General features: G+C 46.0%; 1 protein-coding gene across 2 annotated transcripts in view; it reads left to right on the forward strand.

Moving 5' to 3' along the window:
* ABTB3 (ankyrin repeat and BTB domain containing 3) overlaps positions 1–25,453 on the forward strand; it is a 300,970-nt gene that overhangs the window by 161,585 nt on the left and 113,932 nt on the right. For both annotated transcript variants that reach the window (XM_036093514.2, XM_036093515.2), the window contains exon 2: positions 13,458–13,607. In XM_036093514.2, the coding sequence (XP_035949407.1) occupies positions 13,458–13,607 (150 nt within the window). The remainder of the gene's footprint in view (positions 1–13,457; positions 13,608–25,453) is intronic.

Raw genomic sequence — 25,453 nt, forward strand, 5'->3', positions numbered from 1 at the left:
ATTCATTTTTCAGCCCCCTTTATTTCTCTAACAGGGAGGAATCCTCAGTAGGGTGCTAATGTATCATTAACACCTTTCTTTAAAATCTAACTTTTTTTTTAACTTAATGTTTCTCTCCCATCAAGAACTCTACCCAGGACTCATTCATTAATTCAACATGTGTTTATCTAGCTAGTCTCAGTGAGACACAGTAGAATCAGGGAGTTGGCCACAGGGGGTAAAGCTAAAATTTTTTCAGGGCACATAATGTATATTCAAATAATGAATCCAGAAGTTTTCATAATCTGATATATATCTCCATACCACCCCTACTGCTCATCATCTCCTTCCTTCCCTTTCTAGTGTGACCATCTTCACTAGTTGTTCCATACTTAGACACTTAAGACACAGAGTTAAAATTAAAATGGGAAAGAAACATTTAAAATAGCCTCAACATACCTTTCAAAAACAAAAGGCAAAAACAGTACTGCAAGGATAAATAGATGAATCCACTATTATAAATGGAGATTTTCATACTCCTCTATCAGTAATGGACAGATCCAGCAGTTCAGACACAGTTGAACTCAACAGCATCATCAATTAACTGGACAGAAATGGATATCTATGAACTACTTCATCCAACAACAGTAGAATACACATTCTTCTCAAGCTCACATGGAACATTCACCAAGTAGGACCACATTCTGGGCCATGAAACACACCTTAACAAATTTAAAAGAATAAAAATCATACAATGTCTGTTCTTAGACTATAATGGAATTAACTAGAAATCAGTAACAGAAAACTGGAAAGTCCCAAATACTTGAGGATTAAATAACACACTTCTAAATAGCATGTGGGTCAAAGAAGAAATCTCAAAAGAAATTTTAAAAATATTTTTAACTACATGAAAATGAAAACATAACTTATTAAAATTTGTGGGATGCAGAGAAAGCAGTGCTTAAAGGGAAATTTATTATAGTGAATGCATGTGTTAGAAAAGAAGAAGGATGTAAAATCAATAATCTAAGCTTTTGCATTAGGAAACTAGAAAAAGAAGAGCAAAATAATCCAAAGTAAGCAAAAGAAAAGACATAGTAAGAATCAGAGCTGACGTAAATGAAATAAAAAAAACAGGAAATCAATAGAGAAAATCAATGAAACCAAATGCTAGTTCTTTGAAAAGATCAATAAAATTGATAAGCCTCTGGCCAGGCTAATGGCTAACTAAGAAAAAAAGAAATTACTAACACTAGCAATGAAAGAAGGGACATCACTACAGATTCCATTGACCTTAAAAGAATAATACTATGAATAACTCTCTGCCCACAAATTTGAACTAGGTGAAATGGATCAATACCTTGAAAGACCCAGGCTACCAAAATTCACACAAGAAGAAATAGACAATCTGAATAGGCCTATATCTATTAAAGAAATTGAATCAACAGTAGCCTTCCAAACCGAAAACACCAGGCCAGATGTGTTCACTGATGAATTGTACCAAACATTTAAGGAAGAAACCATACCAATTCTCTTCAGTATTTCTCAGAAAATAGAAGCAGAGGGAATACTTCCTAACTAATTCTGTGACTCCAGCATTACCCTAATACCAACACCAGACAAAGACACTACAAGAAAACTGCAGACAAGTATCTCTCATGAACATAGATTAAAAAAATCCTCAACAAAATACTAGCAAATCAAATCCAATAATGTATAAAAAGAATTATACACCATGACCAAGTGGGATTTATCCCAGGTGTGCAAGGCTGGTACAACATTCAAAAATCAATTAATGTAACCCACCACATCAACAGGCTAGCGAAGAAAAATCACATAACCACATCAATAGATACAGAAAATCATTTGACAAAATCCAGCACTTATTCATAATAAAAACTCTCAGTAAACTAGGAAAGAGGGGTATTTGCTCAACTTGATAAAGAATATCTACAAAAACTCTACAGCTACATCACACTTAATGGTGAAAGGCTCGAATCTGTCCTACTACGATCAGGAAGAAGGCAAGGATGTGCCCTCTCATCATTGATTTTCCACATTGTACTGGAAGTCCTAGCTAATGCAATAAGACAAGAGAAGGAAATAAAAGGTATACAGATTGGGAAGGAAGAAATACAACTCTTTGTTCATAGATGACATGATCATCTATGTAGAAAATCCAAAAGAATGACCAAAAACTCTTGGAAGTATTAAGCAATAATGGCAAGGTTCCAAGATATAAGGTTAATATGGAATTGATCTCCTTAGTATTTACCCAAAGGAATTGAAAATGTATGTCCACATAAAACCTGCAGCTTTATTTATTTATAGCAGCTTTATTCATAATTGCCAAAACCTGGAAGCAACCAAGATTTTTTCCAGTAGGTGAATGGATAAATAAACTGTAGTATATCTGGACAGTGGAATATTATTCAGCACTAAAAAGAAATGAGTATCAAGCCATGAAAAGACATGGATGAACTAAGTGAAAGAAGCCAATCTGAAGAAGCTAAATACTGTATTACTCTGGAAAAGGCAAAACTGTGGAGTCAGTGAAAAGATCAGTGATGGGCAAGGATTTGGAGGAGGGAGGGATGAATAGGGGGAGCAGAGGGGAATTTTATGGCAGTGAAACTACTTTGTATGACATCATAATGGTGGATACATGTCATTATGCATTTGTCCAAACCCATAGAATGTGCAATACCAGGAGTGAACTCTAATGTACACTCTGGGCTTTGAATGATAATGACGTGTCAATGTTGGTTCATCAGTTGTAACAAATGTACCACTCTGGTGAGAGATGTTGATAATGGGGGAGGCTCTGCATGAGTGGACATAGGGAATATGTGGGAATTCTCTGTATCTTATGCTCAATCTTGCTGTGAACTTAAAGCTGCTCTGAAAAATAAAGTCTATTGGAGGCGGGGGGTGAGAAAGGAGAAAAAAGAAGAAAGAAATAGTAATGAATCAGGACCACCTGTACCTAAATTTAAAACATAACCACCCCAAAACCTGGAACTCAAAGAGAGAAAGATGATACATTTGCCTGTGTTGAAGGAAAACAATTCTACTTGGAAAAATACTGTAAAAATATTCAACGGCAGATGACAAACTAGGAAAACGTGTGCGTGACCCATGTCAGGCAAGGGGCTAATTTTCTTAATGTAGAAAGAACTCGTACAAATCAGTAAGAAATTGATATTTCTATCAAAAACCAGGCAAAGGTATGCAAAAGCACTTCCAAAACACAGGGAAACAGATGCTAGTGACTGTGATAAAGCTGTCTTGCTCATAATTACTTGAAATCAAATTAAATTAGCTACAGTTTGTCAGCCGGCATATCGGTTAAGGTATGATGTACACACGTGTGCTTTTTATTCATGGCACTTCACACGTTGCACTTGTACATTTATTTGTGTAATTACTTGATGGATGTTGGTTGCCCCAGCCAGGCTTCGAGCTCCATAAGGGTAGGGCTTGTGTGTTGTTTTGCTCACACCACGTTTGTGTTGTCTGCAAATTGCACATTGTTTGGATTCAGTAAATATCTATTGAGTGAATGAATAAGTCAATAAATGAGAATGGATAGAAAATTCCGGAACCTCACCCAACCAACAGAGAGCAGTGGTGACTACAGGAGAGTAGGACTAGTTGCAGGAGAGGAAAGGAGGTTGCTTTCGGTTTACCACTTTATTCCCCTTCTTACTGTTGAAGTTTTTGAAATGGGCATGTATGGTTTCATAATTAATGATTTGAAAGTAGCTCACATTTTTTGAATGTCAAAGATGGGAGTGGGTGGCGAAAAGGGGACAGAGAATACATGGAGGTGAACTTTCAACTCACTACATTATCTCAACATGTTGATAAGTAAGCAAAGGGTCTGTCTGGGCTGGACACTGTTAAGACAGTGCTGAGGGGGCAGGAGATCCAGCCAGGTGCCCTGCTCAGCCACACAAGGGGCTGGTTGAGATCTTGAGTCTCAGACAGAGATGGAGAAGGATCAAGTGGGTGTCGAGAGTCCAGGAAAGCCAGAGGTCATATTTGAGTCATCCATTGAGCCAGAAAAGATCCCCAGGCAGCATTCTGAGTCCAGGAGATGTGAGCGGCAAAGAATGATAATGGTGCAATGTGTTGCTCTGGGTCTGCTGGCAGCCAGAGCAGAGTGCTATGCTCTGCCTCTGTCATATCTCCCATTGACTATGGGTGTCGCTGGGTGTTGGATGGTTATTCTGGCCAGAACACCAACAACGAGTCTTGACCTCATGGAGGCAAGAAATGAGGCATCAGAGTTACCTCCCGGGGACTCAACTGCCCCTCTTCTCATGATATACAAGCCCCTCAGCAAGGCACTCAAGCCTGTCCATGATCCAGTCTCTACCCACCTCCCTGGTCACACCCTCACTGTGATTCTTTTCAGTTCAGCTCCCCAGCTTATTAGAGTCCCTACAATGCACCAAGAGTTTTCCTGCCCCTGTGCCTTTGCTGCTTTCTCTGGTTTGCCCTTCTCTCCTTCACCCCCAGTCCAGTTCATCTGGTGAACATCAGCTCATCTTTCAGTACTGATCCTGGGTCAGCTCGTCTCTGAAACCTTTCCTGACACACTGCCCAGGTGGAATATCCAATTTCTATTTGTGTCGTCCATGTAGCATATACGGGCTTTCTTAAAGCACCTGTGACATTCATGAACATGTGGACTTACCCCATTAGATTATGAATTTCTTAAGGACAAGGTCTGTGTCTTACTTTTCATTATAATCCCAATCTGGCAAATTATATGGGATGGGTAGATGGATGGATGGGTGGATGCATGGATGAATGGATGGAAGGAAGGAGGGGTAAGTGGATGGATGAGTAGACAGATGAACAGAAATTAAGCTCCAGGAGAGCTGTTACTTTGTTTTATTTCTTGCTGTATCTCTACTGCTTAGCACAATTGTGTAGCACATAGTAGATACTCAAAAAAACGCTTAATTCATTAATTACCCTTTAATTAATTAAATGACAATCCACTATGTAAACAGAAGTTTGGATGATGGATAAATAGATGGTTGAATGGATAGATTGATAGATGAATTTCCATTATAAGTATTCAAGAGGAAGATGCATGACCGCCTTGATGTAAGACAGGAGAGTCTCGATTGTCCAAAACGCTGCCTCGTTATTGTACTCTGGCCTGTTGCCGTGTGTTAATTGAAATGTCAGAGACCAGTTTTTAACTCAAAACATTCGAACATACATCTTCTCTGTCAGTCACACCCAGAGCTAAGTTTTATCACCACCACAGGACACTATGCCCACGAGTATCACTGCTGTATAGTGAGCAAGGGAGATGAATTTCAGAGAACTCCCAAGAAGCCACAGTTCGTGCTCTGGGGGCAAGATGATCTCTAAAATCTGACCAACCTCTGACATTTCCACAGGTATCCAAGACCTAGCTGGAGGTCCAAAATGCCCCTTAGGAGGAGTCAGGGACCAAAGCAGATGCTCACAAGCCCTGCAGGGACCTAGGCACTTGTCACTACAGAGATAAGGACACTGGGAAGATGAGTCTCTTTCTCTTCCTAAGCCCCTACGAGATGGATGTAGCTCAGGACTCCACAGGGAGAAGTTGCAAGGAAAATGCAATAAAGGGAGAACCCTGGGAGAGGAGGGAGAACAAAGGAGGCATCCAACAATTTTGTAAGGATATTTAATAGTGCTCTCTAGTGACAGGGAAGAGGAGAGAGAGGGGGAAAAAGCATAAGCCACCATGGGGCTGACATGATGAGGCTTTGCATCATGGGAGGTGAGGAGAGACAGCAAGAAAGCCTGCCCAGCATCCCCACTGGGGTGTCCAACAGCTGTCTCAAGTTGAACAGGACCAAAACTGAACTCTTGATCTTTTCCACAAACCTGCGCCTCCTATGGTGTTCCCCATTTTAGTAAATGGCAAATCCATCCTTCAGTTGTATAGGCCAGAAACCTTGGGGCTGCTCTTAGCCCTTCTCTTGTTCTTACAATTCCATTGGCTTTACCTTCACACTGTATGGAGATTCACTTGTGTACCACCTGGACTGTTACTCCTGTGGTTCTGCCCTGTCCATTCCCTTCAGTCTGTTCCAACCCACCAGCTGGGGTGACCCTCCAAAAAAGCTCAGGGCACATCCCTTCTCTACTCAGAATCCTCCAGTGCCTCCATCTCACTCCAAGTAAAAGCCAAAATCTAGAGTCGCCCATGGCGCTCCACCCAAACTGCCCTCACCCCTTCTCCTGCCTGATTGCCGACTCCTTCCTCACTGTCTCTGTTCCTTCCTCCAGCAAGACAGGCCCACCCCTCTTGGGACCTTTCCCCTTATGATCCCTTATGCTGGCCTGTTGTCCCCCCAAGATACCAGCCGGGCACGCGCACTCACTTCCTTGATGTCTCTCTTAGAATGCCCCCTTCTCCGTGTGACCTGCTCCCAGACCCAGCATCCCCATCCTCCTTTCCTGCTCTACCCTTCTCCACGGCACTTACCACCTAACCAGCTACATATTCCACTTAACGTGTTTGGAACAAACATACCAAAATGGCAAAGACTTCCAGCATTTTGCTACAGGATCCCCAGGACCCAGAAATGCACCCAGCACCTAGGGGGTGCTCAACTAATACTCACTGAATGAGTGACCCGACAGAGGATTTCGCTTTTATTTCTTCACAGTCCTGTAACAGTTGATTTTCTCATTTATGCTATTAGTCTTAGAGTTGCCCCATCACCCCCCTGTCTCTGTGCGCCCCATAGCACTTACGGTGCCTTAATAACAGCATGGCTACCTCTGTGCCCTGCTGTCAAGGCTCACACATCCACACTGAGATTCTCATTAGCTCCCTTGTTCCTGAGCTGGCTGCTAGAGAAAGCTGGCTACACCCGGCTCGTACGGGGAGGGCAGCCTACAGTGTCCCCTTGGGCTACTTCCTCCTCTGTGAGCCTACCCTGTCCCTGCGTGTCTCTAGCTCAGCATGCACAAGGCACCCCAGCTCCAGTAAAGCTCCAGTCTCCTTATTGTCTCAGGGTCTCCCTCTCTGGACTGGGAGCTTCCTAAAAACAGGGACTGCCGCTTTTTTGAGTCTTGGGATCTCAAAAGTGACCTTTGCATTGGGCCTTGAAGGATGAACTTGAACTTGCTGGGCACTCAGCAAAAAAAATGGAGATAACAAGGTATAGAGACAGTGAGGGTCAGGAAGAAAGGCAGATGATTGGAGCAGACCACTCTTTCTAGAATTTTGGCTGTGAAAGGGAAGAAAGAGAAGCACAGTGGCCAGAAGGTAAAGGTTTAGTTTTTAAGTCCAGACCCTTTTTGGCCAAGTGCCCTCTACGGTCCCTGCCTCCCAGTCTTGCTGCTCCTCCCTCCTTCTACACCCTCTATTCCCATCTTGCTCCCCTCTGCTCCAGCCACTCTTAGATGCAGAGATGTGCCTTTGTTCTTCCTTGGAATGTCCTAATAATAATAATAATAAGCTATTATAGTGAGTTATCCATTGGGCTATTTTTAGGGGTCAAGACTCACATGTGTTTACTTATTTGATCATCCAGTGGCCCTATGAGGATTGCACTATGACCATTCCTATGCTATTCACAAGGAAACTGAGGCACAGGGAAGCTAAACAGCATGCCTGGGCGACATGGCTATGAAATAGCATAGCTGCGATTCAACCTGAACATTCATCTGGGCTCCAGATTCCACACTCTCAACTCTGCTGTAAGGTGTCTGCTTCCCCGGGTCCCAGTCCCAGTGTTAAGCTCCCCTGAGAATCTTCCCTGCTGCTCCTGGGACAATTTGGGCTCACCCCACTGTGTTCCCTAGTGGGACCCCATGCACACCTCTGCCCTCATGTGTCACTTCAGTTGGCGGTGGGTCTGTCTCCCCTGCCAACCAGGAAGGAAACTTCAAGGGCAGAAATGTGTCCTGGTGTCTTTGTAGGGCTCAGTGTTTGCGGTTGATCAGTAAGTATCTTCCTGTTCTTTCAAGGTCAACATGCTTATTCCTCGTATGTACTCCAGGCTCCACATATGGGCCCAATATTGAACCCATTTCTGAAAATTCTCCATCTTTGTGTTTTCTACCTCTTATTTCTTTGGATGGTTTGGCTTCAGAAGTCCTAAGAACTTCCCCTTTGAATATAACTCGTGATGAAGAAAAAATGAACCACGTTCTGGGTTTATCCTAATTGGAGTATGGTATGCCTCTCACAGATGAATGGGAGGGCCAGGCCAGCCCTGAATTTGTTTCCCACTCCAAGTATCCTAAGCCAGGTGTGCAAATATTTTTAAAAATCTGATAACTTCCTATCTTGCTCCTTAAATACATTTAACAGTAAAGGAGAGCCTTCTGGCGTCATGTTACTGAATTCCTAAATCTTTAGCTTCGAAGAACTTCACTCGGATTATTAGCAAACATTTATCGACCCCCTTTTCTGTGCCAGGCTGCCCATACATATTATCCCATTATGGCTTCCCCACCACGCTAGGAGGTAGATAGTGTCAGATGTCCTACAAAGAGAGAAACGGAGGCTCAAGAGAGCCAAGTCACAAGCTCTGCACCACACAGCTGGGGTACAGCCGCACCGAAATCTGAACCCAGCCAGATCTCTCTGGTGCACGTTCAAGGGTAGGTCTGCTGAACGCCAGATACTTCCTTCCCATTTCTTAAAGCTATAGTACTGGTGCCAGGACCCTCTACTTTAAATTCTGGGGATAACTGAGCAATGAACAAGGCCTAGCTTGGCAGGCGAGGCTTGGAGAATTTGTTCTCTCCTCTTGCAGCCAGACAGGCAAGGCAGAACCCAAGCCTGTGTCCTGGGTGCCAAGACATGAAGACAAGCATTGTCTCCTTGTTCTCCTCCATCACTGTCATCACCATCATCAGTGAGGGGAGAACAGCTGAAGGCTGGTGGCTGTCTTACTTGGGTTTCTCTTGGTGGGTAAATAGCATCCAGGTCCAGTAATAGAATGGAAACTCATAGAAAAGCTCAGAGGAGAGAAGGGATGGCTGGGCATTATATTTGCCAAGGGGCTGTCCAGTGCGTACAGGAAGGAGACATAGAGGGAGGCCAAAGTGCAGCCCGGATCATCCCCATCGGAGACGGAATGCCCATGTGGTTGGCCCAGAGGAGCAGTTCTCATATTTTATATTCTAAGCAACCTAACCAAAAGGTTGTCTGTCTCCAGTCCCACAAGATTTTGGAAAGATGATCCTCAAGACTGTTTGAATCCAGACATTAAATAAACAAAACTGTACATTTGTGGCAATAGGGTAGTTAGCAGGCGCTTACTATAGGCCAGAGGCTTTAAGTATCCGTATTATATTATGTAATCACCACAATAAACCAATGAAGGAGGTATTTTAACCCCTCTTTACAGACCTGGAAGCTGGGGATCTGGAAAGTTCTTTGCCCAGGTTGCATGGGGGCTGCCGGAGGATTGGAGTCCATGGTTCTGCCAAGCCCATGCCGCCCCACCTACAGCCAGCCCCCGAGCAGAGAGGCCTGGGAGTATGGACACTCAGAGGCATTAATTCATCGTCTTTTAGGACCCAGAGACCCCTTTGAGAATGTAAATTAACTTCCCCCTTAGACAAATGCACAACCCACTCCAAAGAGAATTTCAGGGAGACCATGACCCCTTCACACTCATGGTTGACGGTGGCTTATGGTCACCTGCTCCCCAGGGAGATTATTCCGTCTAGGTCCAAAGAAATCATATTTAAACCTTGGTTCTCCTTGTCTTTGAACTGGAGTCTTAATCACCAGGCTGTGGCTGTCCTTGGCTCTAGTAATGGAAATTGATGAGTAGTCCAAAGCTCAGGCCTGCGTCCGACACTAAAAGATGATGCTGGGACCTTCTTATTGACCTAGTTGATTTTTATACAAAAAAATAAAGAACTCCAATTTATGTGTATATCCCATACAGAGTTCTCAAAAAGAAACAAAGAAAGAAAACCCTGATATATAATCTTTGCATAATAGACCAATTATAGATTTTCCAAATCTCAGTAATCTAGCTTTCAAAGCTTCTTTGAATAATTACATTTTCATTTGAATTCCATAACCCTCCAAAAGGAGGAAAAGTTCCAAGGGAAATTATTTATTCTTATGAATATGATATAGTATAAATATGATATAGTATAAATAAAAATATAGTATACTTATGATAAAGTATAAAGTAGTCAAAAGCTGGGTTTGTACACATTAACTGATTTTCATCTCCATTAACATATGTTGAGCCCCTATTATTTGCCCAGCACATGCAAAATACTTTAGTACACATGATCCCATTTCATTGCTCACGCCCAGCAAGCCCTTGAGGGAGACAAGACCATTATTATGACCTCCATGTCATGGAAGAGGAAACTGAGGTCCAGGGAGGCCCTGTGACCTGCCCCAGGTGAAACATGGGTGGGTAGTGGCAGAGCCAGGACCAAAGCTCTGGGTTCCAGACCAGCCCACGTGCTTGGACCTCAACCGATGTGTGAAGCAATGTTTCACACGTCTGCTTGAGATTAGAACTTGCTGTATGTAATGCAAATACCAAGAAAGCAAGCCTGTGAGTACATGTAAGGATCACTTGTACGATGAATTAGGAAACTTTTGTCCTCCCGGACAAACAGGGCTCATTTGTGGGCCTCCTTGGCTGTGAAGCCCCCTGACCACCACCCCGTTTTCCCAGCAGAGGACCTCATACTCTGGAACCTGGGGCGACTTATCACACTGGATCATGATCATCCGGTGTCATCTGCAGTGAGCCCTCCACAGGTAGTAAATTTCTGAATAAGAGTCAGGGACATCGGGGGCATCCGGTGAGGGATTGGACCAACATTCGTTGCCATGACAGCAGCTTCTCGACTTGGCCTCTGACCAACAGTCTCAGCAGGTGAGCAAGCAGGAGGAAGCAAGGATGACTCAGGGTGTCCCTGCCTGGGGTGAAAGGAAGGATGACTCATCTATTGAGGCAAAGGAGGCAGGCAGGAGGCCCGCCTTGGATGTTGGGTATTTCTATCAAGGTCTTGTCTTCCCTGCCAGGCTGAGGGTTTCTGAAATGCAGGGATCACCTCTCAATCATCTCTCCATCCGCGGCGGAGCCTCACACAGTGCTAGGTAGTGTCCAGTGAATGGGGAGCCTGTATTGTCCAATCAATGCCAAGTCGTGTACTAGTGTCATCCACACTGTTTTTCAAACTGCTCGTCATGACCCGTGAGTGTGTCATGAAATCACTTTTGGTGCAGCAGACCAGCATTTTTATTAATGAGTTAGAAGAGAAGCGAAAAGGAAAAAGAATGAGAGTGCATCATACATCGTAAGGATCAGTATTATTTTACGTGAAATTTTTTTTCATGGAAAACGTGAAAAATGTGCGGTGATGGTGTGTGTGTTTACACTGGGCTGTGACATAAAATACATTTTTATTCTGACTCACAAAGTGTTTGAAAAATAATAGAGAACAATCTTAGAAAGACACTTATTCGGCCAGTTTCCTGATTATAGGAATCTGAGAATCTAGTGGTCATTTGCTTGCACTCTTTATCTATGTATTCAGTATTCATCCACAAATCATCTACGAGAGTTGCCTTGTCCACTGCGTCATCTTGTTCGGTGTGAGTGGGAAACATCCAGGAGCAAGTGACTGGCTCAGTGTGACCAGAGTCACTAATTGGGCAGCAGGGGCCAGAAGAGGTGTGTGTGACTGGTGCCACCTCATGCCTGCCCATCTTCAAAGCAGGAACCTTTGCTGAGCTTTTGTGGTTCAAGCAGGGTGAGCAGTGGCCTTGAACTGCTGACCTCTGCAATCTGTCTGTCTCCACTCACCCTTCCAGTTGGCTTAAGTCACTCGGCGCCTGTATATTGATACGGTCGTATTGTTCCCATGGGTTTCTTTTGTCATTGGCAGTCTTGTCTCCTTGGTTAGTTTATGCACGACTCGAGTATATCTTCTGCTGCTTTTGCATCTCCAAAATGCCTTGCACGGTTGGGAACAGAGTAGGCACTCAATAAATGCTTCCTATGTGTTGACAACTATTCATTGCTCAGGTCCCTTCTAGGACGTCCCTCTATTCCTCACATTCTCGTACTGGGGAGCACGTACCATATGGCTTCATGGTTGTGTGTGGTAACAGTCTTCTCCTTCGCTTAGACTGTGAGCCCACTGAGGACAGGGAGTGTATGTATTCTTTTTTTTTTTTTAAGATGTATTTATTTATTCTAGAGAGAGACTTGAGTGTGAGTCGGGGGGAAGGGCAGGGGGAGAGAATCCCAAGGAGATGCCACACCCAGCGCAGAGCCTGACGTGGGGCTCGATCCCATGATCCTGAGATCACGACCTGAGCCAACACCAAGAGTCGGACGCTCCACCAACTGAGCCACTCATGTGCCCCAGGAGTGTGGGTATTCTACCCATCAGTGTATCCTCAGCCCCTAGCACAGCACAGTTCCCACCTGCCTTGTTCACTGGGTCCTCGGTGATCTGTACTTTCTAGTTGTATCTGTCAGTTATCACATAGCAATGCTGAGTGCCCATAACCTCCGCTATCTCAAAGACCCACCAAATCGGTGTTTGTTAGTGTGGAAACAGCTCTAAGCTACAGGTTGGTACTGGAGTGGCTCCGTGTGTCTCCTCACCCTCCTTCGACGAGCAGGCCAGCCAGGGAATGTTCCTCTTGTGATGATAGCAGAGGTACAAGAGAGCAAGTTCAGACGTACAAACGCTTCTCAGGCCTTCGGTTCTGTCATGTGCATTAATATACTTTTGGCCAAAGTTAAGTCAATCAGTCAAGCCCAAAGTCAAGGAGCAAGAAAGCAGGCTCTGCCTAGGGAGGTTTGGGTGGTGAAGGAAAAAGTGAATATTTCTCAATAACCTACCCAAGTAAGTTCTCAGGCTCTTGCTAAAGGCAAGGAAGGGAAGAAATAATTAGATGCCAGAGGTTTCCCATAGGTTTTCGCCATAAAGTTGCAAAAGTCCGTGGGGACTCTTCTACCACAGAGAAAGCTAGAGTTTTGTCTAACAAATAACAGCCCAACCACCCAGAGTTAAGTTTGTGGGGCAAATAAAGCAAGCCCTCAGAAGTGACGACGGCCAGCAGAGACTCCCCCTCTGCTCAGGGACACTCGGGGGTGGCAGTTGCCTCTGGGAGGGAGAATGGGACAATGACCACTGGCTGCTCGAGAGGCATCTCTGATGGGATAGAAGCCAGGCTGGAAGAAAGGGTTCTAGTTTGTGTCCTTTGGCATTGTGTGCATGCAGATGAATGCCCACATGTTTGTTAAAATCAGCAGGTCAGGATCTTGAGGAAACCTTTCAAAAGAGCTAGCCCTCGCTTCTAAAAGGAGTTCAGAGCCCTGGTCGCCATGTTGGCTTACCAACCCTGGTATGGTTTGAGGTGGTGCAAGGTTTTGCACCCCTCCTTTGGATACCTGAAAAATAACAATCTGTTTTCTTTCATTGTCTCTGCCCGCCAACTGCAGGAGTGCTGTGCCTACCAGACAGCCTGAACCTTCACAGGGACCCGCAGCGGTCAAACAAGCCAGGGGACCTGCCCATGTTCAGCCAGTCGGAGTTGAGGACCATCGAGCAGTCCTTGCTGGCCACCCGCGTGGGCAGCATTGCAGAACTGAGTAAGTGGACACTGGTTCTCTGGCCCCTCTCTGTGCCCAAGGTGCAACTCCCCTCAGGACTGTGCTTTGTCACCAGCCAGGTGACAGCTTTTATTGAGCACCTGCTGTGTGCACAGAACACTGCCATGGTAGCCATAGGGAGGGCAAGGGCTCTGGAGTCAGGCAGGCCTGGTCAAATTTCCTGCCACTGTCACTGTTGTAGGTCAAGTTCTTAACATTTTCTGAGCCTCAGTTTCCTTTTCTATAAAATAGAGAAAATAATAGTACCTGACTTAAAGTATGGTTGTGGTGATTCAACGAGCTAAGGCCCATAAAGAGAGTTTGCCACAGTGGCTGGCACACGGTAAATGCTCTATAAATGGTGGCCGTTCATGGTTGATTTCCGATGAGATCCATTTAAAGTATATGTCAGATCACATCTTTCCTCTGTTCAGAATCCTCCAATGGCTTTCCATCTGACCCACAGGAAAAGCTAAAGTCCTCAGAATTGCTTGCAGGCCACTCCACATATCCCTGTTATTCTTCCACTCTCCCCCAAGACCCCCTGAACTCCAGCCACTCTGGCCCCTTGTTTTTCCTTGACTATAGCAGGCATGCCTCAGGACCTTTGCACTTACTATTCCCTCTTCCTCAACCACTCTTCCTCCAGACAGCCACATGACTGACTCCCTCATTACCTTCTAGTCTCACCTAAAATTATAATACCCTTTAGGGGTACCCGGGTGGTTCCCTTGGTTAAGCGTCTGACTCTTGGTTTCAGCTCAGATCATGATCTCATGGATCATAAGATCGAGCCCTGCATCAGGCTCTGCTCTCAGCGGGGAATCTGCTTGAGATTCTCTCCCTCTGCCCCTCCCCGCCAAATAAATAAATCTTAAAAAAAATTATAATACCCCAAAGACCTTTCTCCCCCTAATTTTTTTTGTTTTTTAATAAAAGTTTCACAGAGATATAATTTATAGACAGTTTATCTCCTTAAAGTGTACAGTTCAGTGGTTTTCAGTTATTTACTAGGGTGTGCCATCAACCACCATCAGTTTTGGAACACCAATTGTCATCACCCCAACAAAAAACGTGGTAGCTGTTAGCGGTCATTACTCTTCCCCCCTCCACCTAGCCACACTCTGTATTTTACTCTTTTCTTTTTTTTAATTGTTAATCTCTCCCTACTAGAACATATTCTCACAGAGAGTAGAGATAATTTGCTTTGTTCATTGATGTAACCCTAATGCCAAGAACACTGCCTGGCACGTGGTATGTCCTCAGGAAATGTGAAGAGAAGGGGGAAGGACAGGGAGAGAGAGGAAGAGAGAAAGGAGCAGAAAGGTGGAGACAAGGGAGGAATTGTCAAGAAGGCTGGGTGTCTCGAGTTTGAGCAGTGATGTGCCATGCTTATGCACCCTCTAATTCAGGGCTGTGCCCTTGGAGTCTGGCCAATCAGAAGAAAATAAAACCGTATTTACTTATGATTCAATTGATTGTCAAATTGCTTGACGGGTGTTCCTGATGGGACCTGAGCATTGATCTCAGAAATGATGGATTATGTTGAAGTATGAGTTGCTGTGACATTCTAGAAAATTCTGAACCATAAAAAGGAGTCAGGGTCCAGAAGGCAACTTGCGCCTCTTCCCAAAGGAAGTCCCTATACACGCAGGACGTCATCCTCTATTTAGCACAAAAGGAAGTCATAGCTGATTCAAGCTGTGGGGGGGCCCTGTGGTCATTAGGGAGCTACTTTCTGGCACCTGAACTTAGAAATTACACATCCATCCTCATCAAACCCAGAAGTCACAAGATGCTGCCCATCACAGGGTCTTCCAGCTTCCTGTCAGCTATATAATTGTTCTTAAACTTTTGGGTGCCATGGACCCCTTTGACAGTCTGGTGAAGCCTGTGGACCCTGCCTGAGAATAATATTTTTAAATGCATGAAATAAGTGCATACATTTACAAAGGAAACCAATTATATTAAAATTCAGTTACTGAAATATTTTTTATCAAAATTGTGATGTAGTCATTCTATACTTTTTAGCAGCACATTCTATAACAGAATCTAGCAGCAGCTTTGATGACCCCATTATTTGGAGGTAGTGATATGTGTGAACGATATTTTGAAATATCTTCAATAGTTGGAAAGGGATAAGAAAATGTCTGCACTTTAACAGCTCCCCAGGGATTTTGGATATAGAGGGTCCAAGCAGCACCTCGGGGGGAAACATTGCTCTAAGAAGAAATACCACACTGTTTGGGACCTTCCAAATTTCTAAGACATGCCCATGACCCTGGAAATGCAAAATCTGTCAACAGGATTGGGTCATGTCTGCATGGGCATAACCTGGGAAGAGCTTCCTTACCAGCTCTCCGCTGGGATCTCAGAGGTTTGTCCTGAGATAACCTTAAGGGTCCCTCTTAGAGTCTAGCAGCTGGGCTGGGGCCCTGCTTAATTCTGGCACTCTTCAAAGGAAGGATTTGCTAAATAAATCTGTACTTCACCAAAGCAGTCAGGTTGCAGCAGCAGCCAGACGAATAAATTGTTCTTGAGGACAATTTGCTCTGTAAATTAGACACTGTCATTCTCATTGAATGTTGACTTTCACATATGAATTGTCGACACACAAATGGGTGCTGCTAATTACAAAGGGGTTTTGTACATTCATTAAATCAGCCCCATGGAAGGTGTGTGCACAAGCACATTGATAAGCTACCTCGGCAACCAGAGGTAATAAAATTGCCCGCTTTTCTGATCTGACTGTAATTTAGAGCGGCTTGCCCTGTGGTCTAAATCAATACAAGCCTTGCTCTCTCTGTGTACATAGAGAGCTGTTCTTCATATTCAAAGATTACTCTATCAATGTGGCTTGTAGAAACTACTGTTTTTCTGCAAAGGTGAGCTAGAGCGAGTCTGTTCCCAGACATCCCTGCTCTTCTGGAATCAGGCTGTGCAGGGTCAAGGGCAGAGCCCCTACCCATGGCCTTCTCAGTGGTCAGTAGTGATCCGCAGCGGCTGATGTTACGGAACCAGGGAACTATGACAAATGCGCATGCTATTTCCAGTGTAACCACTGTTGTCCGCGCTGGCAGGAATGAACGCAAGAGGAGGATGAACGACTTGTCTAAGATCCACCGCACCCATAAGCTGCAGGAGTTGGGACTGAGTGCCGTTCTCAAGGTGGAGCTTTCTGGCAGATGTTTCCAGAACAGTCTGGCAGATGTTTCCACATGTTACAGGTGCAGTGAGGGCTATGTTCCTTGCAGCTCTGGGGATCAGTTGCTTGCCCTGTAGGATGCATCGTGGAGGCTCTCCTCTAATCACAATTGGAGGTGCAGAAAGTCACAAAGGATACCACCTAGATGGGTACCACCATGGGGGACAAGACGTCTCCCTATAACCCCTGCCTGTATCCTCATCACCCAGGATGTTCACAGCAACTTACCTTTGTCCAGCCTGTTGTGGCTTGGGGTGAAAATACATCCACTCATTCTGGAGCACCTACTGTGTACCAAGTGCCTTCAGTAGATTAAAGGTGTTCCCATTTCACAGATAAGAAGACTGAAATTTGGAAAGAGAGAGGTCTTGCCCAAGGCCAGGCAGCTAGCAAATGGCAGAGTCATAATTCAAACCCAGTTTTGGTTTTTCTGCCTTGCTATGCTGTGTCCCGTTCAGCTTTGTGTTGTGAGCCCTAACACATCACCCCTAGCTTGGGAGATATCTGTCGCCTGTCAGTGAATAAAGGGATGACGCACAGCGAGCTAGTCTCTGAAACAAGATCGGAAGAAAAATGCCACCAGTGAGGGGAACTCTTGATGACAGTCCAGTCAAATATTCAATATTCTATGGAACTGGATTTTGATCTCAGAGACCTGGAACAGAGCCTGTGTATGCCTGAACTATTTGAGTGCTAAGCTCTATTAGGATGCCACAGAGGCCCCCAAACTGACACAGGCTGGCGATTTTTTAACTCTGAGCCCTAGAAAATTTACACAGTGATGCGCTGAACTTCACAGTTGACCTAGAGACCGGCAGGCAGTCCCTTCAGGCTCTCCTTCCCTGAACCAGTGACCAGATCTGGGGGAATTGGGTCCACCCAGGCTCTCCCACTGAGGCCATGGGAGAAGCAGAGGCCCAGGCTTTGTTCTCACTTTTGAACCAACTTGACTCTGCCTCGGGTTCCACTCAATCTCACATTTGTGCCCTCTGAGGTCTTGTCGGAGCTGTCCTGCCTGACATCCCAGCCTTATGCACAAGCTCCCCATGAAACCCCATCAGACAGTCATTAGTTATAGTGTTTGTTTTCTGTGGTTTAAAGGGGAAAAAATGAGAGCCTCATCGTAAAATGCCCCTTCCTATTCACACTAAACTTTTCACGCTCAACTGTGAACTTGTTGCTCCCATTCGATGAGGCAGTCAAAATGGGGCCATTAATTTACAACGGTGAGTAAAAAGGTTTCTGGGTTGCCTCTCCTCGGTGTCACCAGAAAGAAAAAAAAAACAACTTAGTCCTTATGGACAAGAGGGTCTCTCTCCTTGTTTGGAATGCAGATGGGCTCTTTTCAGAGAGAGTCCCGCCGCCTCCAGCCCCTGGGGTGCACCTGTGACCCTCTCCGATGGCAAAGTGGCCACTGACCTCTTGGTATTTTTCGAATATTCTGCTCTACTGCAGAACCTTTGCCCTTGCTGCCCCGTCTGCCTGGAAAGCTCTTCCCCTGGTATTCACAAGTCTCCTCTGCTCCACTATCACCTCCTCGGAGAGGCCCTCCTGTGACCACGCCACTCATCCCCTCCCCCACCGCTCTCTATACACTCTTCCTCCTTTTCCTCATAGCACTTATCACCACCTGACATACTCTATGTTTATTTACATACTATCTGTCCACCCCACCAAGACTGTAAACCCATGACAGCTGAGAGGTTGGTTTTTTGTTTGTTTTTTTTTAATAATCACTATATCCTCAGGGCCTGGGAGAATGCCCGGCACATGTAGGACTCAGTAGATATTTGATGAATGAATGAATGATAGGTTTCCTGCTCAATCCAGAGTTCAGTCTTCCATTGTACCTAATGACTTGGATTACAGGTGATCTTTTCATTCTTTCTTTTGCAAGGGAAGGGTTTTTGGTGAGGAAAGTTAAACAGCAGTTTATGCTGCTGAGAACATCTGTTTCCTCATCTGTGTTATGTGACGGAAGGCAAGTGACTCGGTCACTCTGATCCCCGGTATTACCGTCTATGACAAGAGGGTGATGATCCTTCCTCCCCCAGGGTTGTAGCAGGTTTTGAAAACATACTATAGTAAGTGACAGCTGACTGTGGATGAGGGGAGGAGGTGAAGTTGCTGCCTCAGTTGCTGTCCTTTGGGCAGAAGGAGCCACCGTTGGAACGTGTAGCCCTTTGTCCCAGGCGATCATATCGAGCATGCGGGGGGATGGTTTATGGGAGCTGCTCTGACCCTGAGTCTGGCAGGTTAGAGCAGCATTTCCCAAGGGCAGGACAGGAGATGATCGAAGGTGATACACAAAACACTTTTTATTTTTAACTGCCATGAATTTTTCATGAGCACTAGAAAAATATTGGTTTTCCATTTAGGGCACTGATATGAAGCTTCCTTTTAAAATGAGTGAAAGAATGAGCCAATTTAAAGAAAAACATTAAGTAGATAAATTGTACCTGCAGCCCACAGATAATGAGAGAAGTCCTGATGGTGATTCCCAAGTGGCCGACATTTGGGGAACCGGTTGTAAGTGAATTCGGTAAGGTTTCTGGAGCCAACTCAGGCTGCCGGAACACAGAGCAGCTAGTGACAAGTGGATTTGTAGTTCGGGGTTCACGAAGCTGACGGGTGAGGCCGCGGATAGCACGTACATAGAGTGGGGTTGGAAATGGAGCTAGTGATTGCAGAATCCCTGTGCCAATTCCATCTCCTGTGGCCAGCCCTCCTCAGAGATGTCCTTAGGGCCTCTGATCAGGAACTAGGCTGATGATGATGATGGTGAAGATTATGCTGGTGGTGATCATGGTGGTGATGAGGATGATGATGGTGAAGATTATGCTGGTGGTGATCATGGTGGTGATGATGATGGTAGTGGTGATAGTGGTGATCATGGTGGTGATGAGGATGATGATGGTGAAGATTATGCTGGTGGTGATCATGGTGGTGATGAGGATGATGATGGTGAAGATTATGCTGGTGGTGATCATGGTGGTGATGATGATGGTAGTGATGATGATGGTGATGGTGGTGATCATGGTGGTGATCATGGTGATGGTGATGAAGATGATGGTGGTGGTGATGAAGATGATGGTGATGGCGGTGATGAAGATGATGGTGGTGATGATGGTGATGGTGATGATGATAGTAGTGATGATGATGGTGATGGTGATTATGATGGTGATAATGGTGGTGGTGATGATGAGGATGAGGATGACAGTGATGAGAAAAAAAAAGAAATAGGGCTGAATGTTTATTAAGCACTTAGGATATGCTAGACTCCCATGAGTTTTAAGTGACTTATCTGCATTACTTCATTTAATATTATGAGGTAGGTCCTGTTATTATCCACCCAACAAATCCATCAGGTCATAAAAATCCCCATTTACAGAGAGGTTAAATAACACACCCAAGGTCACACAACTAGTTAGTGGCAGATTGGAGGCTGAGACTCAGGCAGTCTGAGTCCAAACAGCATGTTTCTAACCACCACACACACTGCCCCTCCAGGAACAGGGCAGTGAATGAGGCACAGCCTTTGCGCTTGAGGCTCAGTGGGGGAAGCAGACATGAAACATGACCGAATTAAACAAGTAACATGTTAGACTTTATTAGCAGGGATTGTGGGTACACAGGGGAAGAGGAGATTCTGACTAGGAGCCTCCTGGAGAGCTGCATGGAAGAAGTGACACTTAATCACAGCCTTAAAGGTCTTCAGTAGTTGGAAGAATGAGGAAAAGGGCATCCCAAGGTGAGAAAACAGGAGCAAAAGCAGGGAACCTGGAAGCATAGGTTTAGCTGAATGATGCTCAGAGGAGGTGGTTAGCCCAACCGAGGTCAAAGGTGTCTCAGCATCTTGGGGAACTAGAAGGGTGGTGCAGGGGCCCAAAACATGGACCTTCTTCTCTTCTTCACTTCCTTGTGAGTTTTCTTGTTCTGAGCTTTTTTTTTTTTTTTAAGATTTATTTATTTATTTTAGAGAGAGAGTGGGCTTGCGTGCAATTGGGGTGGGGGAAGGAGCGGGGGAGAGGGAGAGAGAATCTCAAGCAGATTCTGCGCTGAGCGCAGAGCCCAATGTGAGGCCCAGTCCCACGACCCTGAGATCATGACCTGAGCCAAAATCAAGAGTCGGATGCTTAACTGACTGAGCCACCCAGGTGCCCCTGTTCTGAGCTTTTATACTAGAGCTTAGAGAAAGACAGATGGAAAGATGATACTCCAGCCTGACGTGGATGAAAGGTACAAGAAAGAAAACATATCACCTTAATAAACTTATTATTCTGATAACGCCAAGTAGTACATGCCATTACTCAAAATTCAGAAACTATAGACACGTTGGAAGGAAACACCACCCACAATCCCACTAGGCAGAGAAATCCTTAGACAACATTTTGGGGGTTGTTTTTGGGGGGAGTTTTGGTACTTACTCAATGCAAAGTTTTTAAATAACATAATCCTGATCTCACAGTATGCGATTGTGAATTTCAGTTTTTTTCTACTTACCATTTTAACAAGAGGATTTTTTTCGTGGTATTGCAGTTCTGTGTAAACGTTTTTAATGACTGCATAAGTTTTTCATTTTATCACATGGATGTACCAGAGTTTATTGAACCATGCTGTTATTTTTAAACATATATTTCTTTGTCAAGTTTTGGATCCCATAAATAAGGTTCGGGTGAAAATCCTTGTGCATAAAGATTTGCTGCATTTTGGGTCCTAACATTGGGAAGGATTCCCAGAAATGGAATTACTGAATCAAGGGTAAGGAGCATTCATAAAGACCTTGGATACATAATGCCAGATTGGATTTGGAGCTGACCCTGGCTGCACTGGGCTATCTCTGAAATTAGGGTAGGGTGTAGGGTGAAGAGCACAGGCTTTAGAATCAGACAGACCCAGGCTGGACTCTTGTCCGTGCCTCAGTTTCCTTATCTGTAAAATAAGATATCTCAACCTTAACATTATTGACATTTGGGGCTAAGTTCTTTGCTGTGGGGACCGTCCTATGCATTGTAGGATGGTTAGCAGCCGCTCTAACCACACAGAAGATGCCAGTAGAGGCCCTTGGATATGACAACCCAAAATGGCTCCAAGCTTTGCCAGGTGTCCTCTGGCAGGCAGAATCCACTCGGCTGCAGATCACTGCTGTAAAACTGAGTAATATAGCGCATGCTTTGCAGAGCACATGAGGATTAGAAACAGTGCACGTGAGGTGCTTACTCACTGTCCGTGGCACGGTGTAGGGGCTCAGTGAGTGGCACCTGTCACTACTGTTCGTAATAATCATGACAATGACATTTCCCACAGCTGGATGCTACAGAGATGATGCCCAGGAGGACGCACGGGATCACCTTGGAAGCCACACCCAGCTCTAGGAGTCTCTGGGTCTTTGGTTCTTTGGCCAAAATCATCCAGCAGTTTCCCTGTCCGCTCCTTCCAGTGGTCACCATGCATCCTACTATTTAGGAACAGAATTGCTTCTCAGACTTTCCTGATGGGAGCGTTTCTCCCCTCACTGTCCAACCCCCCCATGCCCCCCTGATGTTTGCAACTCAGCTTTCCTCCTAGAAGACCATGAGTGCTGTGCTGAGTCCATTACTTGCAATTCCAAGTCCTTCCCCTGCATGTCCCTGGGGATGAGGGAGGCCCCCCCCCCCAGCCCCTGCCCCCTATATGCAAACTCACCGGAAACCCAGCACCTCTGGAATGTTCACCAGGCAGTTTTTGAGAGTCCCCAGGTGGCATCTCACATGTAGCCATTCCTTCGTCCTACCCTGCTGGGGCTCAGCCTACAGTCTTGGCCTCCCGTGATCCTTACACCTTGCCCCTGCCCATGGCTGGTGACACCTTTGAGGACCCTGACATCACAGCCAGGGGCAGAACTGGGAGGTCTGCAGTTCCTTCCAGAGCTTTGGCCCTATCTGCCATGGCCTCTGCGGCTTGTCCCCACCCCTGTGCCCACCAAGGATGTGGTTACTGACAGGTACCAGTTACAGATGGGCTGAGCTTTTCTGCCCAGACTCTGGGTGTGGCCAAGCCAGCCATGATCTCTGGAGCTCCTGGTGGGCTCTTGCTGCCACCAAGGAATGAAGACCCCCTTCTCTCCTGCCCTCTCCTGAGGGCAGCATGGTACAGTAACTGAGAGATCCAAATGGCAGTAGTTTGAAGCCAGATTATTTCCCTGGATCTCAGTTTCCTCATTTGTAAAATGGATATGCCACCTGGACCTACCTCACTGGCTTGCGTGGCACCAAAGTGGTATAATATATAGAAAGCTCTCAGAAGTGTCCTGCACACAGGAGTGCTATTTAAATGGGTGTCTGCTATTGCCCACCGTCGCCTCATCCCATGGCCCCAAAGCCCAGCTGCTGGGCTGCTACGCATGTTCACAGCTTTCCCGGAAAAGCTCTTTCTCAGCTCTGCTAGCGCCCGGGCCAAAGTTCTGATCTGAGAGACCAGGCTTCTGTTGGTTCCAGAACCAGCTTCCTGCCTACGTCATCGCTGGTTACTTGTGTGCCCCTCCAGGCCCCTTTCCTGAGGGCAGGTATCATCTAAGAGTGCGCATGGCCATCCATGCAGGTGGACCCAGCAGCCACCACCCCCTCCTGCAGACAGGTCAGACGCTGAGCCCCCTCAGCTGGAAGCTCCCCTCTGTCAGCAGAGGCCGACCCATCTCCTGAGCCCCTCACCGTGGAATCCACAATGGCATATATTTGGGGAGACTCAGATTTAGGCCTCAACTCTTCACCAGAGTTTTTCAAAGGCCAAACCCTGAGGTAGATTCTAGAAGGAACTGGGGTGTACTGACTAAGAACGTGAGCCCTGGCAGCCTCATTGGAGTTGCAACCTGCTCCTTCCTATGTGACACCTGGGCCAGTTGCCCCTTGCCTTGATTTTCCCATCGCTGAAGTGGGTTTATGTCCTCTATGGCTCTTAGATAATTAAACCGGAAAGTGTATAAACGGCCCGAGACGTGGCAGGTTCTCTGTCTATTGTGGTTTCCGCTTCTGCTGTCACCTCCCTCTACCTCATGTCATCCTCATCAGAAAATTCACAACATCGTCATTGTGCCCAGTCCCAGCCCAGACCTGCCATCTTGTTCTCTTCCAGGCTCCTTCTCTACATTCGCTGGTCAGCCTCCCTTTACCAGTGGCTGGAGCCGCCCCTTATGAGACTGACTGATAGGACCGACCCAAGGCCGGCACCTGGCTTCCTTTTTTCCTCCCTCCCAAGGAGCAGCATTTCTAAAAGATGTAGAGAGAACGGGGAAGAAAAAGCAACTAAGGACCTAAGTGCACCCCCAAACAGACACCCAGAGTGCACAGCTTTATAGCATAGATTCCTAAAAATGTCAACCCCAGCATGAAGCAGCAAATCTGGCGCTGGGTCAGGACGCTGGCAGGACTGTCCCCGCATGTCCCAGGCACCCGACCTCCAGGTCTCACCATCCAGAGAGAAGGACGAGCAGGCGGGCCCTGAGCCTAAGAGAGCGGCTAATTTCATGCCCACAGCGTGCCAGGCCCTTCCTCATTCTGCCCTGAACCCTCACACCCACCCGACGGGGGGCTCATTTCCTCACCTGTGAGGCCGAGTGACTTGCTGGTTTGTGCGCTGATGAGCGGCACAGCTGGGATTTGAATTCCTTCTCCTGACTGTGAGCACTGGTTCCCCATATTTTCCATCTGCAGGTCCCCCGGGGGTCTTCCCTGGCCCACCTACCCCTAAGAGAGAATTTCCTTCTCTGATTCTTTTTTTGAGTTTCTGGGGCATATGTTCCCACTGTGGGGAATGGAGAGAGGAGGGTCAGGCTCTGAGCGAGGCATGGTAAGATGCAGAGGGGTGCAGGATGGCCACCCCACCTGCTCTCTGTTCAGCCCCTGCATCTGCTTGCTGTCCAGATATTAAGCTTGGTGGATTATACTCTGGTTCGGTTGTCCTGTTAAGGCCTTAGGACTCTGACAACATGGAAGTTTCCTTGTATCAGAGGAAACTCCTGTATCAGAAATAGTGGCCACTTGGAATCTTGTCTCAAGAAGGATTTAAAGGCAACATCTACACTCCGTGCATAAGAGCTCTGTGATTGATCAACCATGTCTGTCATGGACATGGACTAGAAAGGGGAATATTTGCCATTTCTGCCCTTGGCTGAGACCACATCTCCATAGTTGATTCCCCTAAGGGGAGGGGGAGGTGAATGACCCTCTTGTCAATCTTCTTTTAAGGAAATGGCCCCACCCTCAGACTAGAAAGTGGGCTTTGGGCCTTCAGAGGAAAAACTCGGGCCTCTCACTGAGCCTCACTTTCTTGGGTTTGGATTTGAGGTCAAAGTGTCCTGTTAAAAGGTACAGGTGGATGGCAGAGGAGTGGTGGGCTCCGCAGGCCTGGTTTCAACTGGGCAGTGAAGGATTGGGATTGGAGGAGACAGTCTCCTTCCCCCACCAGGGGCTGCCTGGGTGGGGTGGGGGTGGGGTGAAGGGGGAGCAGTAAATTCCAGTTGATGTTTCAGTCTTGAGCCTGAAGGCAGAATTCCGTCTTCTTCAAGGTCTTTTCTCCTAAGGCCTTCAGCTGATTGGATGAGGCCCACCCACATTTTGGAAGATAATCTGCTTTTCCCCAAATCTACTGATTTAAATGTTAAAAG

The sequence above is a fragment of the Halichoerus grypus genome, chromosome 6, assembly GCF_964656455.1.
Source record: "Halichoerus grypus chromosome 6, mHalGry1.hap1.1, whole genome shotgun sequence".
Taxonomy (NCBI): Eukaryota; Metazoa; Chordata; class Mammalia; order Carnivora; family Phocidae; genus Halichoerus; species Halichoerus grypus.